Source organism: Oncorhynchus kisutch, linkage group LG11, assembly GCF_002021735.2.
Source record: "Oncorhynchus kisutch isolate 150728-3 linkage group LG11, Okis_V2, whole genome shotgun sequence".
Classification (NCBI taxonomy): Eukaryota; Metazoa; Chordata; class Actinopteri; order Salmoniformes; family Salmonidae; genus Oncorhynchus; species Oncorhynchus kisutch.
This window is the reverse complement of record NC_034184.2, coordinates 27,476,884-27,494,530: the sequence shown is the minus strand read 5'-3', so window position 1 is coordinate 27,494,530 and position 17,647 is coordinate 27,476,884. Positions and strand designations below refer to the sequence as shown.

At 40.8% G+C, this 17,647-nt stretch overlaps 1 protein-coding gene across 2 annotated transcripts in view; it reads right to left on the bottom strand.

Annotated features, from left to right (window-relative positions):
- LOC109898886 (testican-2-like) overlaps positions 1-3,716 on the bottom strand; it is a 67,653-nt gene extending 63,937 nt beyond the window's left edge. Inside the window, exon 1 of one of the 2 annotated variants that reach the window (XM_031835557.1) lies at positions 3,382-3,716. In XM_031835557.1, the coding sequence (XP_031691417.1) occupies positions 3,382-3,570 (189 nt within the window). In that variant the 5' untranslated portion in view covers positions 3,571-3,716. The remainder of the gene's footprint in view (positions 1-3,381) is intronic. The other variant, XM_031835556.1, reaches the window with a different exon arrangement.
- Between the last annotated feature and the right edge of the window lie 13,931 nt (positions 3,717-17,647).

Below are 17,647 nucleotides of genomic sequence, written 5' to 3'. Positions count from 1 at the left end.
AGGAGATGTGTCACGCTGAATGAGGCTAATGGTGGTCACACCAGATACTGCCTGTTTTTCTGACCCATGTCCCTACCTTTTTATATGTGACCAACAGATGCATATCTGTATTCCCAGTCATTAGAAATCCATATATTAGGGCCTAATACATTTATTTCAATTTACTGATTTCCTTACATGAACTGTGTTTTGAAGGACTCTGTTGCTATATATGACAAAACTGAAATGCTGAATTGTTTCAATGAGCACTTTGTATCATCTGGTAGGCTGTTTTATTCAGTGTCCTCTGTCTCTGTACAACCCTGTGTGGATGAACCAGTGAGAGCTGGTCAAACTTTTTGCTTTTTGCCATTCTCAGTGCAGGTGGTACATAAAGCCCTGAAATCCTTAGATCAGAGAAAGCCTGCAGTTCCTGATCTTTTGGATCCCTGCTTTTTAAATCTGGCAGCTGATTTCATAGCTGAACCACTTATGTCTCTGTTCAATCTAACCCTGGAATGTAATGAAATTCCAAATACCTGGAAATCAGCATTTGCCCTACCACTTTTAAAAGGGGGAGATCCAACTCTTTTAAATAATTATAGGCCAATCACAAAGCTGTCACCCCTGGTGAAAATACTTGAAACCCTTGTAAGTGAACAGCTAAAATAGTTTTTATTTACTAACTCTATTTTATCAATGTACCAATCGGGCTTCAGGAAGAAGCATAGCACAATTACAGCAGCCATGAAGGTTTTAAATTATATCACTGAAGCCATTGACAAAAAACAGCACTGTGTCTCACTTTTTATTGATCTCTCTAAGGCTTTTGATACAGTTGATCATGCTATACTAAGGCAGAGATTGTCGAGTGTAGGTCTTTCAGAGCATGCAGTTGCATGGTTTGCTAACTATCTGTCTGATTGAACTCAGTGCACTCAATTTGATGGGCTTATGTCTGTTAAATTGTCTGTCTTGAATGGTGTGCCCCAAGGCTCTGTACTTGGTCCTCTCTTATTCACTATTTATATAAATGATTTAGACAAAAATGTCCAAAATGCACAACTTAATTTTTATGCTGATGATACTGTTATTTACTGTTGTGCCTCATCTCTTAGAAAAGCTTTCCAGAACTTGCAAACTGCTTTTTATACGGTTCAACATACCTTGTGTCAATTGATGCTTATCCTCAATACTGACAAAACTAAACGAATGGTGTTTTCTAATGCAAGAAATATACCTCTGAACCTTTCACCTATTACTTACTACCTGTCAAGGCAAGGAGATTGAGGTTGTAACCTCATATAAATATCTTGGAATTTTAATTGATGACGGCCTCTCTTTTAAATTGCATATTCAACAACTTACAAAAAAATTGAAGCTGAAATTGGGATTTTATTTTATGAATAAGGCCTGTTTTTCTTTTGAAACCAGAAGGAGGCTAGTATCAGCTACATTTATGCCTTTACTAGACTATGGGGATATTTTATATATGAATGCTTCCGCTCAGTGTTTGAGATCAATTGACACTCTTTACCATGGCACTTTGAGATTTATTTTAAACTGCAAAACCCTTACGCACCACTGCACTTTGTATACCAGGGTTGGCTGGCCTTCTCTAGTCACTCGTAGGCTCAGTCACTGGTATACTTTTATTTACAAAGCCATGTTGGGTTTACTACCTTTTTATTTGTGCATTTTTATTGTTCAGAAATGTGGTGGGTACTCTCTTCGTTCGCTGGACTTTATCCTGCTAACTGTTCCAAATGTCCGAACTGAATTTGGTAAAAGGGCTTTTATGTACTCTGCGCCATCGTCTTGGAACACCTTACAAAATACTTTTAAACTGGAAGAACTTGTCCCGGTTGGTGTTTTTAAATCACTGATGAAGGATTTTGAGGCTGATTCCCTGACCTGTCAATGTTTTTAATTTGCTGTTTTATACTCTTGTGAATTCAATGGTTTTTACTAGATTACTTGTAGTTTTTCATGTTGTCTGTCTGTATTTTTTTTGTAATGACTTGGTGCTGCCTATCTTGGCCAGGGCGCTCTTGAAAAAGAGATTTTAATCTCAATGAGCCCTTCCTGGTTAAATAAAGGTTAAATAAATAAAAACTCAGAAACATTGTTGAAATTGTTGCAACTTGCGTTTATATTTTAGTTCAGAATACTATTCTGACTTATGTTCAGACTCTGACCGAGTTCCCCAAAAAATAGACATTATTATTATTTTATTCACTGGCTCTCATTGGCCATTCCTGAGCTGTCGTTGGGTATTGCTGACCAATCACCGTTCTCAAAACTTGTCGTTGCACATATCACACAACAAGAGAATTGCAGATTCTGTGCCGAATTCTGTGTGGAAGTTTAGAAGACCTGTTGTCTTCCAAGTCGGGAATTGAAGAAGTATGCTAATTAAAGGTTGGGGAGTGAACGTTATTTATAATAAAAGGTTACCTGGAGAAAATCTGACCTCTCAAAAATGAAAATGGATGGCGCTCCCTTCAGGGAAATAGTTATCCTAAACCCTCCCTGAACGCTTGAAAAACAAAACAAGTGATGCTCCCCTATAACCAAAATAATAATGTAAACAAAGTGGATAGCAGAGAACGTCTACCATTTATTGGACAGACTAGAGCCTTAGATATGCAGTTTAAGAAACTGTTCTTCGTCCTGTCAGCATTACATGTGAACTCAGGAATTTTTATATCGTACAGGGCTACGGGCCAGAAGGTTGCGGGTTCACAGACCACCATGGACAAGAGTAGGCGTGGATAGATCTCTTTTATAGTAAAAAATCATAGCATCTATCATCGTATTTGCCTATCAGAGAAAACAATTGCCTTTTTTAAACATTTCATACAATTCTACATAATTTTACTAGCAGAATATTTTTATACCACACAAATTACTGAAATTACAGTCTAAGAATGGACAGAGATATATGCCTGTGTTAATCTTATCATTTATCCAATGCCAAATCAGTGTGTATTGTGTGCAACGAAACTGTCCCCTGTTTGCAAATAAGCACGTAAGCAGATACCCATCAACTAGTCATTGCGCTAATGCTAGTTAGCATTCGCTCGCGAAACTACCTCTAACTTCCTTCATACTGGACACAGATACATAAAAAATGGTATCCACGAGTTCATCTGACTCTGAGGAAGTAGATAAAAAGCCTCAGTGCCAAAATCCCGATGAATCCCTTTAACATTACCTATAATAAAGCATATCAGCCAGCTGGAACAGTAATAATGGTCTGACTATGCGATATTTTTAATAGCTACATGGTTATTATAAAGAAGTGCCTCGGGCGGAATCCTACCGCTCGCATCCGTTGCCCTATCAACACAGTTTACCGCATTACCGCGGATCTCTCAATCAACCAAAACAGCGACTCACGTCTCTGAAGCGATTCCAGTGCTTGATCTTGCGGCTGTACTGTGAAATGGTGGACAGCCAATGCTCGTCTTCCATGAAATTCCCTGTTTTTTCTGCCTCTTTCCCGTTCTTAATTTCCGCCTGCAAGGTGGATCCCACCAGCATCATCACCGGGACGAGAAGGACCCCCAATTCGGTCATTATCACCATGGTAAGCGCTTAGAAAAGGCGCGCGGCACTCGATATAGCTTCTCTTCTGGAGAAAAAGACGAGGATGCGACTAGAGTGAAATGTGACCTGTTTGCGGAGATGCGCCTTCCTACTACTGCTGCCGCGAAAAGGAGAGGGGAGAGAGAAAGAAGTAGAGGGAGAAAGAGAGGGGAGGGGGGGGGGGGGTGACGCTTTGATGTGTTACGAAATATATTGCACCTGGCGAGGTTACGCATTAAAGGTACAATAGTGTCTACTGTTATGACATTCCCTCGCATTGCTCCCATTGAATATGACGTATATAAGGACATTACACATGCATCAATTGATAAATGGTGGATGGTGGAATCATATCTTACCTCGTTTAACTAACTAATTGTAGCCTATGATCTCAATATACCACTTGTCTTAAAGAAAGCAATACATCATTCAGTTAAAACGTCCTTTTGTGACCACTCTTTTTACATTTTAGTTATTTAGCAGATGCTCTTATCCAGAGCGATTTACAGTTAGTGCATTCATCTGAAGATAACCACATCACAGTCGTAGTAAGTACATTTTTCCTCAATAGAGAAGTTATCAGCAAAGTCGGTGCCACTGCCATTTGCTTTAGCTCAGTGGGATAACACAGTCACTCTCGAGGTACACGGACAACCCAATACCCGTTTGGTCATGTTCAGATGTAACAGAGATCATGAGTCTGTGCAAATAATTCACAGCTGGGAATCGCCTATCACTTTATATCAGTCTCCTATCTATTACTATCGTGCCTATTTAATTTCCTCTATCACTTTCCTACCTGCATATCGCTGAGCTAGGTGGGACAAGCCAGCCCCAGGGGAGTTCTGTTGTAGACGCGCTGTAATTATAATACAGGATTAACGGATGCCGTCTTTACTATTCCTTCACTGAATATACCATTTTATTGCTCCTCTCTCTAAAGCCAGTATTCGAAGGGGATAATCTAATCTCTCCACAGAAAGCAATCAGTTTTCCAGCAAAAGAGCGAGGGGGGAGAAAATCGTTTAGATTGAAAACGCACACACGAGTACACAGAGCTAAATTGAATTCAGATGGGAATTGTGACGGTATAGTAGGCCTACATATCGCGGGTTTTTCTTTATTGTTAAGATTGTGCATGTCTCACATTCATCACAAACTGCAAGTGGAGGGAAAGTACTTAAGGTGCCTTCAGAAAGTATTCACACCCCTTTACTTTTTTCACATTTTATTGTGTTACAAAGTGGGATTAAAATTGATTTAATTGTAATTTGTGTTGTCAATGTGGAGAAAGTGGAAGAAAAGTTCTATCATCTGTAAAAAATTATAATAATAAAAATTATTATAATAATTAAAAATAAAAATAAAAATAATAAAACACTAATATATCTTGATTAGATAAGTGTTCAACCCCCTGTGTCAATACATGTTAAACTCAGCTTTGAGACTTTCTGGGTAGTCTCTAAAAAAATTGCACACCTGGATTGTACAATATCTGCACATTTTTTCAAGCTCTGGCAAATTGGTTGTTGATCATTGCTATACAGTCATTTTGAAGTCTTGCCATAGAATTTCAAGCCGGTTTAAGTCAAAACTGGAACTAGGCCACTCAGGAACATTCAATGTCATCTTGGTAAGCAACTCCAGTGTATATTTTTGTTTTAGGTTATCGTCCTGCTGACAGGTGAATTTGTTCTCCCAGTGTCTGTTGGAATGCAGACTAAACCAGGGTTTCCTCTAGGAGTTTGCCTCTGCTTAGGTCTATTCAGTTTATTTTTATCCTAAACAACTCCCTAGTCCTTGCCAATGACAAGCATATGCATAACATGATGCAGCCACCACCATACTTGAAATTATGAAGAGTGGTGCTCGGTGATGTGTTGTGTTGGATTTGCCATAAACATAACGCTGTGTATTTCAGACAAAACGTTCTTTGTCAATTTTTTTGGCAGTTTTACTTTGGTTCCTCATTGCAAACAGGATGCATATTCTGGAATATTTTATTCTGTACAAGCTTTCTTCTTTTCACCCTGTTATTTAGGTTAGTATTATAGAGCAACTACAATGTTGTTGATCCATCCTCAGTTTTCTCCTATTACAGCCATTAAAGGTGCACTATGCAGAAATTGCTCCAACATCTGGTTGCTAAAATTCTAATACTTCGCCTAATTTCAGTTTATGTGACAAAACAAGCAAGTATAGTGTAGAGAATCATTGTAAATCAAATCAAATGTATTTGTCACATACACATGGTTAGCAGATGTTAATGCGAGTGTAGCGAAATGCTTGTGCTTCTAGTTCCGACAATGCAGTAATAACCAACAAGTAATCTAACTAACAATTCCAAAACTACTGTCTTATACACAGTGTAAGGGGATAAAGAATATGTACATAAGGATATATGAATGAGTGATGGTACAGAGCAGCATAGGCAAGATACAGTAGATGGTATCGAGTACAGTATATACATATGAGATGAGTATGTAAACAAAGTGGCAAAGTTAAAGTGGCTAGTGATACATGTATTACATAAGGATGCAGTCGATGATATAGAGTATAGAGTAAACCGCTGTAAAATATATTTTTCATATCCAAAAACATAGTATTTTCAGCCGTTTTAAGCTGGTGTACAAAACCGAAAGTACAAGATGCAAAAACTAAATTTAACTGGAATCATAGAAAAAGTGCACATAGAACATATCCACCTCTTCTTAGACTTGCTTTCAATGAGAATGACAGATCTATAACTCACTTTTCTATGTGAATATTGTAGCTTTAAACTCTACCTGTTTTAATGTCACCATTGGCCTCATGGTGAAATCCCTGAGAATGGATCAACAACATTCCTCTCAACTGAGTTAGGAAGAACACCTGTATCTTTGTAGTGATTGGGTGTATCGATACACCATCCAAAGTATAATGAATAACTTTACCATGCTCAAAGGGATGTTCAACTTATGTGACTTGTTAAGCAAATCTTTACTACTGAATTTACAGTATGTAGGCTTGCCATAACAAAAACACTGAATACTTATTGACTCAAGACATTTCAGCTTTTCATTTTGAATAGAATTTGTACAAAAAAAACATAATTCCACATTATTGGGTATTGTGAGTAGGCCAATGACAAAAACATATCAATTGTATCTATTTTAAATGAAGGCTGTAACAAAAGGTGGAAAAAAGGGGTATCAAATCAAATCAAGTTTTATTGGTCACATACACATGGTTAGCAGATGTTAATGCGAGTATTGCGAAATGCTTGTGTTTCTAGTTCCGACAGTGCAGTAATATCTAACAAGTAATCTAACAATTCCACAACAACTACCTAATACACACAGATCTAAACGGATGGAATAAGAATGTACATGTAAATATATGGATAAGCGATGACCGAGCGGCATAGCCAAGATACAATAGATGGTATAAAATACAGTATATACAGTGCCTTGCGAAAGTATTCGGCCCCCTTGAACTTTGCGACCTTTTGCCACATTTCAGGCTTCAAACATAAAGATATAAAACTGTATTTTCTTGTGAAGAATCAACAACAAGTGGGACACAATCATGAAGTGGAACAACATTTATTGGATATTTCAAACTTTTTTAACAAATCAAAAACAGAAAAATTGGGCGTGCAAAATTATTCAGCCCCTTTACTTTCAGTGCAGCAAACTCTAAAGTTTGCCACAAGCCACCTGGGAGACACACCAAACATGTGGAAGAAGGTGCTCTGGTCAGATGAAACCAAAATTGAACTTTTTGGCAACAATGCAAAACGTTATGTTTGGCGTAAAAGCAACACAGCTCATCACCCTGAACACACCATCCACACTGTCAAACATGGTGGTGGCAGCATCATGGTTTGGGCCTGCTTTTCTTCAGCAGGGACAGGGAAGATGGTTAAAATTGATGGGAAGATGGATGGAGCCAAATACAGGACCATTCTGGAAGAAAACCTGATGGAGTCTGCAAAAGACCTGAGACTGGGACGGAGATTTGTCTTCCAACAAGACAATGATCCAAAACATAAAGCAAAATCTACAATGGAATGGTTCAAAAATAAACATATCCAGGTGTTAGAATGGCCAAGTCAAAGTCCAGACCTGAATCCAATCGAGAATCTGTGGAAAGAACTGAAAACTGCTGTTCACAAATGCTCTCCATCCAACCTCACTGAGCTCGAGCTGTTTTGCAAGGAGGAATGGTAAAAAATGTCAGTCTCTCGATGTGCAAAACTGATAGAGACATACCCCAAGCGACTTACAGCTGTAATCGCAGCAAAAGGTGGCGCTACAAAGTATTAACTTAAGGGGGCTGAATAATTTTGCACGCCCAATTTTTCTGTTTTTGATTTGTTAAAAAAGTTTGAAATATCCAATAAATGTCGTTCCACTTCATGATTGTGTCCCGCTTGTTGTTGATTCTTCACAAAAAAATACAGCTTTATATCTTTATGTTTGAAGCCTGAAATGTGGCAAAAGGTCGCAAAGTTCAAGGGGGCCGAATACTTTCGCAAGGCACTGTACATATGCAAAGAGTAATGTAAGATATGTAAACACTCTTAAAGTGGCATTATTTAAAGTGACTAGTGATCCATTTATTACAGTGGCCAATAATTTGAGTCTGTATGTAGGCAGCAGCCTCTCTGTGTTAGTGATGGCTGTTTAACAGTCTGATGGCATTGAGATAGAAGTTGTTTTTCAGTCTCTCGGTACCAGCTTTGATGCAGCTGTACTGACCTTGCCTTCTGGATGGTAGTGGGGTGAACAGGCAGTGGCTCAGGTGGTTGTTGTCCTTGATGATTTTTTGTGACATCAGGCGCTGTAGGTGTCCTGGAGGGCAGGTAGTTTGCCCCCGGTGATGTGTTGTGCAGACTGCACCACCCTCTGGAGAGCCTTGCGGTTGAGGGTGGTGCAGTTGCCGTACCAGGCGGTGATATAGCCCCACAGGATGCTCTCAAATCTATAAAGGTTTGTGAGGGTTTTAGGTGACAAGCCGAATTTCTTCAGCCTCCTGAGGTTGAAGAGGTATTGTTGCACCTTCTTCACCACACTGTCTGTGTGGGTCGACCATTTCAGTTTGTCTGTGATGTGTACGCTGAGGAACTTACAACTTTCTCCACTGCTGTCCCATCGATGTGGATGGGGAGTGCGCCCTCTGCTGTTTCCTGAAGTCCACGATCGTCTCCTTTGATTTGTTGACGTTAAGCGAGAGGTTGATTTCCTGACACCACACTCCGAGGGCCCTCACCTCCTCCCTGTAGGCTGTCTCGTTGTTGTTGGTAATCAAGCCCACTACTGTTGTGATGTCTGCAAACTTGATGATTAGGTTGGAGGCGTGCATAGCCACCCACTCGTGGGTGAACAGTGAGTACAGGAGGGGGCTTAGCACGCACCCTTGTGGGGCCCCAGTGTTGAAGATCAGCAAAGTGGAGATGTTGTTTCCTACCTTTACCACCTGGGGCCGGCCCGTCAGAAAGTGGCAACCCGCCAGGACCCAATTGCACAGTGTGGGGTTGAGACCCAGGGCCTCAAGCTTAATGATAAGCTTGGAGGGTACTATGGTGTTGAATGCTGAGCTGTAGTCAATTAACGGCATTCTTACATAGGTATTCCTCTTGTCCAGATGGGATAGGGCAGTGTGATGGCGATTGTATCGTCTGTGGACCTGTTGGGGCGGTATGCAAACTGAAGTGGGTCTAGGGTGGCAGGTAAGGTGGAGGTGATATGATCCTTGACTCGTCTCTCAAAGCACTTCATGATGACAGAAGTGAGTGCTATGGGGCGATAGTCATTTAGTTCAGTTATCTTTGCCTTCTTGGGTACAGGATCAATGGTGGCCATCTTGAAGCATGTGGGGGACAGCCAACTGGGATAGGGAGTGATTGAATGGCCAGCAGCAAAGCGAGGGTTAACACGTTTAAATGTCTTACTCACATCGGCCACGGAGAAGGAGAGAGGGGGCCCGCAGTCCTTGGTAGTGGGCTGTGTCGGTGGCACTGTATTATCCTCGAAGACGGCAAAGATGGTGTTTAGTTTGTCTGGAAGCAAGACGTCAGTGTCCATGACATGGCTGGTTTTCTTTTTGTAGTCTGTAATTGCCTGTAGACCCTGACACATACAGTATGTCTTGTGTCGGAGCCACTTTGTCCCCAAACCGACATTACGCTTGTTTGATTGCCTTGCGAAGGGTATAACTACACTGTTTATATTCAGCCCATATTCTCAGTCATCTTTCCATGGTTAAATGCGGTGGTTCGCGCTTTCAGTTTTGCGTGAATTCCGCCATCTATCCACAGATTCTGGTTAAACGTAGGTTTTAATAGTCACAGTGGGTACCACATCTCCAATGCACTTCCTTATAAACTCACTCACCGAATCAGCATATAAATCGATGTTATTCTCTGAGGCTGCCCGGAACATTTCCCAGTCCGCGTGATCAAAACAATCTTGAAGTGTGGATTCCAATTGGTCAGACCAGAGTTGAATGGTTCTTCTCACGGGTACATCCTGTTTGAGTTTCTGCCTATACGACGGTAGGAGTAAAATGGAGTCATGGTCGGATTTGCTGAAGGGAGGGTGGGGGATGGCCTTGCATGCATCGCGGAAGTTAGAGTAGCAGTGGTCTAGTGTATTGCCTGCGCGAGTGCTACAATCAATGTGCTGATAGCCTTGTTCACAAATTTGCTTTGTTAAAATCCCCAGCTACAATAAATACAGCCTCAGGATATATGGTTTCCAGTTTACGTAGAGTCCAGTGAAGTTCCTTGAGGGCCGTCGTGGGATCTGCTTGAGGGGGAATATACACGGTTGTGACGATAACTGGTGAGATTTCTCTTGGGACATAATATGGTCGACATTTGATTGTAAGGAATTCTAGGTCAGGTGAACAAAAGGACTTGAGTTCCTGTATGTTGTTATGATTACACCATGAGTCAATAATCATGAAGCCCTTCTTCTTCCCAGAGAGATTTTTATTTGTGTCGGCACGATGCATGAAGAAACCAGGTGGCTGTACTGTCTCCGACAACATATCCTGAGAGAGCCATGTTTCCATGAAACAAAGAATGTAACAATCTCTGAGGCCACCCTTGCCCTTATTTTGTCTACCTTGTTGTCTAGAGACTGGACATTGGTGAGTAATATACTCGGAAGCGGTGGGCCTTCAAAGTCTGACCAGGAGGCCGCTCCGTCTACCTCTTCTGCAGTGACGTTGTTTTGGATCGGCCTCTGGGATTAGATCCAAAGTCCTGGGTGGTGGTCCAAACAAAGCATTGTAATGTTGGTAAGTTGACATCGCTCTTATAGCCAATAGTTATTCATGGCTGTATGTAGTATCTATTAAGATCTTCTGGGCTAACAATGTAAGAAATAATAGATTAAAAAACTAAATACTGCATAGTTTCATAAGGACTCGAATCGAGGCGACCATCTCTGTCGGCACCATCTTTCTCTATTATACATGAATACTTCCTGAAGTCACTGTTTGTATAGAGCAGTGGCGTGTATTAATGAATGCCAAGGGAAGCTTCCTAGGCTTCCAGAAAATTCACCAAGAAAAATAAAATCTATCTATAGTCTTACATAATTTTCTCATAGGAGAAAGCATCCAAGCGTGCGAAACAGCACTCCTCTGTCTCTCTACGTGTAGGCCATCCATCTGATGCTGTCTGGTCCAAACGAGTATGACATTGTTGCCGCATGTAGCATTGAAGGCAAGGACCTCCCTTGACAAAAAAAAGTGGAAAAAAATTGCCAAACAGCGTTGAGCTAATCTGAGCAAGCTCAACTGTGAATGATCCTGGCGCACCAAAAAAGTGTCAAGAGAAGCCAGCTTGGATTTGGCGTCACTCCTATCAAATCCCATTGAGAGCATACGTCATTGACAGAAAAACTTGAATTGTTGCATCTTGTTGTGTTGTTATCCTCCGGTGGCTAGCTAGCCAGTTAGCTAAAATTGTCCCTTTCCTAAATTAGCCATGTATGGAGATGGGATTTGGACTTGTGGTTTTACTTAATTCTCCGTACTGGCCAATGATTAAAACGGCAATTCTTACCAACCATTAATTCATACACTGTTGAGCCCCTGGCCTGAGAGGATGGAAGTGCAATATGTAGCTAGATGTAGAAGGCTAATGTTATCTAGCTAATGTTCCCCATGAATGGAAGTTAGGCTAGCGAGCAAGCATTTTAGCCAGGTAGCCTAGGACAACAACAAATAAAAGCTTGTACTGTATGACAGAGTGATAGACTGTTTCGGAAACATGAAAGAGAGAAAGGATGGCATTGACGTTTCTTTACAAGTAGGGTGAGTTAACATGTTTCTCTACTTGCACGAGCACACGCACACACGCACAAAGAAATCAGAACAATGGACTGCAACATCATATTTAGCTTACGTTTATTGGACAAAATTGTTTTTGCGATCTTTTAGTTGTCACTGTATTAGATGAATTAGGTGAATTGAGGATGTTGAAATGTTGAAGTTGAAATTGTGCTGGAATAGTGATGGCAGATCCTGTTTTCTTTGCGACTTGCGGTAACTCTTGGTGGTTCTAAATCAATAGTTGTTAAGTGGTCCAAAAATGTCATAAACAATAACCTTGCTTGACCATGCTGTAGGTCATGTAACTGTATTTTACTGTATATGCAATAAGCTTTGTGGACTCCACTGGACAGAGGTTGCTATCCGGTTTTGTGATAATAACAAAAGGTGTGGTAGAAATTATTCTAAGTAACTGAATCTTAGCAACAGTACCTCAAATATACAGAATGATAAGGATACATCTACTGGTAATAAGGTTGCCTACTTAAGGATACTAGACCAACAAGTCACAAAATGAGTGAGGTGTAAAAAGGCAAGGCATTTCTGGATCTAGGGCTACAGTACTTCTAGGTTTTAAGGAAGCATCTAATGCAATACACTAAACATGTGTAAAGTGCTGGTCCCATGTTTCATAAGCTGAAATAAAAGATCCCAGAAATGTTCCATACTATATGCACAAAAAGCTTATTTCTCTCAGATTTTGTGCACAAATGTGTTTACATCCCTGTTAGTGTGGATGTTATCCTTTGTCAAGAAAATCCATCCACCTGATGGGTGTGGCATATCAAGAAGCTGATTAAACAGCATGATAATTACACAGGTGCACCTTGTGCTGGGGACAATAAAAGGCCACACATAACAAAATGCCACAGACGTCTCATGTTTTGAGGGAGTGTGCAATTGGCATGCTGACTGCAGGACGATCCACCAGAGCTGTTGCCAGAGAATTGAATGTTCATTTCTCTACCATAAGCCACCTCCAACATCATTTTAGAGAATTTGGCAGTACATCCAACCAGCCTCAGAACCGCACACCACGTGGAACCACGCCAGCTTAGGACCTCCACATCTGGCTTCTTCACCTGTGAGATCGTCTGGGGGGACTCTTTCTGATCAGCTGGGCCTGGCTCCCTAGTGGGTCGGCCTGGCTCCCAAGTGGGTGGGCCTGTGCGCTCCCAGGCCCACCTATGGCTGCACTCCTGCCCAGTAATGTGAAATCCATAGATTAGGGCCTAATTTAGTTATTTCATTTGACTGATTTTCTTATACGAACTGTTACTCAGCAAAATCTTAAAAATTGCTGTATGTTGAGTTTATATTTTTGTTCAGTATACATCAATGTAGAATATTAGAATTCTCTCAATTGCATCCACCACCTACTTACTCACTGCTGTATGGTCCTTGTACCCAACACACATGGTCTCGAAAACAGGCTTAGCCTCCTGTAACCACTCTGTACTGCATTCAAGGACTCTGGACTGATTAAATGCAACAGGTAGAGGATATGACAGAGGCCTAGAGATAGGTGTCACAGACAGAGAGAATAGGAAGTAGGAACAGAAGAAGAGGCGTATACCATAGAAATTAATTACTAGAACGGATATCCCCATTCAATTCATGATGGGTGGACCGGCACCATCGTCTATTCTAGCAATTAAAATTTCTATGTCCTAGGTGACTGAATGATCTTCTTATTTAATAGAGGAGTCAGCCAGAAGAAAAGGCTGAGTAATCCTGGTTTCAGTTTCAGGTACCCTCCTTAGTACATCAGCTGGGAATAATAAACATGGCCAATTGTGTGATCCCTGTTTCCTTGGGTCCCATTCTTTCTCAAGGAGAGATAGAGAAACTGATGGTGGCGGGGGAATGCTTGGCTCCAGGGTGGGGAGATGGGAGATCAAGTATACCCTCCTTACAGCAGATGGGACTAAATATTGTCTCTCAATGGCTGCGATCATGATGACAATCCCTGCAATTCCAGTTTCTTCGAGTCCCATTCTTTCTCAAGGAGAGGGAGAATAACTGGAATGCTGCCCGGCTCCAGGGTCGAGAGATGTAAAATCCAAAGATCCAATGAGGCTTATTAAAAAAACATGCCCTGGATGTACTTCATGATGAACAAGACCTTCAACATGCCTCCTATGAAAATATGAGTTATGGTCGGTACTGAAACTGTAGCCATGGGCAATCAATGGAATCAGTATCAGAAATGAATGCAGAGAGTTCTCTAAGAGTGATTGTTGACACTTAAGTGGTTAAGCCCAGTGTTCTTTCATTGTGTTTTTCATTAGTTTAGGTATATTTAGGTATATTCAGTGAGTCCCCATTACAATGCCGCTATCCTAAATGACATTCTATTCCCTATGTAGTACACTACTTTCGATCAGGTCCCAAGGGCACTATATCGGGAATAGGCTGCCATTTGGAACATACTCTTGGTTTCTGAGAAATAAACAAATGAATACATGTGAATTAGCAATGTGTGTGTGTGTTAAAGGAACCATGCAAGCCATTAGAGGAAGCAGTCCCAAAGGTAAGGTAAGACAGTTAATGCATTAGGCCCAGTTACATTGACTCAAAAAGACATTAACAGACAACTCATTTTATGTTAACAGACTGTACTTGAAGTAGGTTAAATGCTCCCCCAAAGGTAAGGATGTGATCTCTAACTCTATAGCTTCTACCATAGCTGCAGGAAGTAGGGTTGCTGTGATTTTTTATTTTTTTTTGCAGACATGGAATGCAAAAAAATAATAATTGCCTGCATTGAAGAAGTCTATATCAGTATATCAGTCTGCTAATACAAGACTAGGAAAGGCCCAGTGCACTACTTTTGTGAAGCAATTTAAACTAAATGTATTTGTATTGTTTACCAGTATTTGTAACTTGAGTCTGATAATTATCTGTACAAAACAGTTAATCTGATAACACTTGTGGAATATAAAAATACTATACGTTTTCCAGTTTAAAAAAAATACTTATTTCTATGTGAAAACTGAAATGGTTTATACATCATTCCTCTTCAGTAGACACACTTATCCAGAGCAACTTACAGTAGTGAGTGGATATATTTTAATACTTATTAGTACTGTACTTATTTGTAATCGAACCCACAACCCTAGCATTGCAAACGCAATGCTCTACTAACTGAGCCACATCATCACATAACACTTGATGTCTCAATGTACTCAATTACTGTAATGCGGTGCGTCCTGGCGGCAGAGAAGTCAGGCCCAGGAGAGCGAAAACGGATTTACAACGGTGTCGTTTAATAAACATAAACCACCGTTAACAGAACAATACATGAAATGGGTCAAACAAAATCCGGTAATCACCAGCATACCGTGCATAAGCACTACAAGAAACAATTACGGACAAGGACATGGGGAGGAACAGAGGGTTAAATACACAACATGTAAATGATGGAATTGGAACCAGGTGTGATGGAAGCCAAGACAAAACCAATGGAAAATGAAAAGTGGATCGGCGATGGCTAGAAGGTCTGTTACGTCGACCGCCGAACGCCGCCCGAACTTCGGCGGAAGTCGTGACAATTACTGTATTGTGCATTGTTTTTCTTCATGGTGATGGAAAGCCTAGTTACAAACCTAGATGACCAGTCTATGTACAATACAGTAATGCACATTAAGTGCTTTTTAATGATTGGAAATTAATACTGCACAAAAAGTGGTTGTTTTCCATGTTATTTGATTTTTTTTTATGTGTATGTTTTGTGTTTTTGTCAATAACTTTGCACCTTTTGATGTAAATGTTTGAGAACAGGGTTTTGTTCTTTCTGGATTCCATTAGAATCACAATCGCAGAGAATGGGACTGGGCAACAACTCTTACATTTCCAACTTTTGAATCCTGTAATAATCCTGTAATATACAGTGCCTTGCGAAAGTATTCGGCCCCCTTGAACTTTGCGACCTTTTGCCACATTTCAGGCTTCAAGCATAAAGATATAAAACTGTATTTTTTTGTGAAGAATCAACAACAAGTGGGACACAATAATGAAGTGGAACGACATTTATTGGATATTTCAAACTTTTTTAACAAATCAAAAACTGAAAAATTGGGCGTGCAAAAATTATTCAGCCCCCTTAAGTTAATACTTTGTAGCGCCACCTTTTGCTGCGATTACAGCTGTAAGTCGCTTGGAGTATGTCTCTATCAGTTTTGCACATCGAGAGACTGACATTTTTTCGCATTCCTCCTTGCAAAACAGCTCAAGCTCAGTGAGGATGGATGTAGAGCATTTGTGAACAGCAGTTTTCAGTTCTTTCCACAGATTCTCGATTGGATTCAGGTCTGGACTTTGACTTGGCCATTCTAACACCTGGATATGTTTATTTTTGAACCATTCCATTGTAGATTTTGCTTTGTTTTGGATCATATATATATATATACACACACACACACACACACACACACACACACACACACACACACACACACACACACACACACACACACACACACACACACACACACACACACACATGCATATATACACACACACTACTGGTCAAAAGTTTTAGAACACCTACTCATTCAAGGGTTTTTCTTTATTATTACTATTTTCTACATTGTAGAATAATAGTGAAGACATAAAAACTATGAAATAGAACATATGGAATCATGTAGTACGTTATATCCTTCCTGTTTGGCCCTGTCCGGGGGTGTCCTCGGATGGGGCCACAGTGTCTCCTGACCCCTCCTGTCTCAGCCTCCAGTATTTATGCTGCAGTAGTTTATGTGTCGGGGGGCTAGGGCCAGTTTGTTATATCTGGAGTACTTCTCCTGTCCTATTCGGTGTCCTGTGTGAATCTAAGTGTGCGTTCTCTAATTCTCTCCTTCTCTCTTTCTTTCTCTCTCTTGGAGGACCTGAGCCCTAGGACCATGCCCCAGGACTACCTGACATGATGACTCCTTGCTGTCCCCAGTCCACCTGGCCGTGCTGCTGCTCCAGTTTCAACTGTTCTGCCTTATTATTATTCGACCATGCTGGTCATTTATGAACATTTGAACATCTTGGCCATGTTCTGTTATAATCTCCACCCGGCACAGCCAGAAGAGGACTGGCCACCCCACATATGCTCTCTCTAATTCTCTCTTTCTTTCTCTCTCTCGGAGGACCTGAGCCCTAGGACCATGCCCCAGGACTACCTGACATGATGACTCCTTGCTGTCCCCAGTCCACCTGACCGTGCTGCTGCTCCAGTTTCAACTGTTCTGCCTTATTATTATTGGACCATGCTGGTCATTTATGAACATTTGAACATCTTGGCCATGTTCTGTTATAATCTCCACCTGGCACAGCCAGAAGAGGACTGGCCACCCCACATAGCCTGGTTCCTCTCTAGGTTTCTTCCTAGGTTTTGGCCTTTCTAGGGAGTTTTTCCTAGCCACTGTGCTTCTACACCTGCATTGCTTGCTGTTTGGGGTTTTAGGCTAGGTTTCTGTACAGCACTTTGAGATATCAGCTGATGTACAAAGGGCTATATAAATACATTTGATTTGATTTAGTAACCAAAAAAGTGGTAAACAAATCAAAAATATATATTTTTATTTTAGATTCTTTAAATTAGCCACCCTTTGCCTTGATGACAGCGTTGCACTCTTGGCAATTCTCTCAACAAAGAAATTCCTCAAATTCACTTTTAACAAGGCAAACCTGTTAATTGAAATGCATTCCAGGTGACTACCTCATGAAGCTGGTTGAGAGAATGCAAATATTGTGCAAA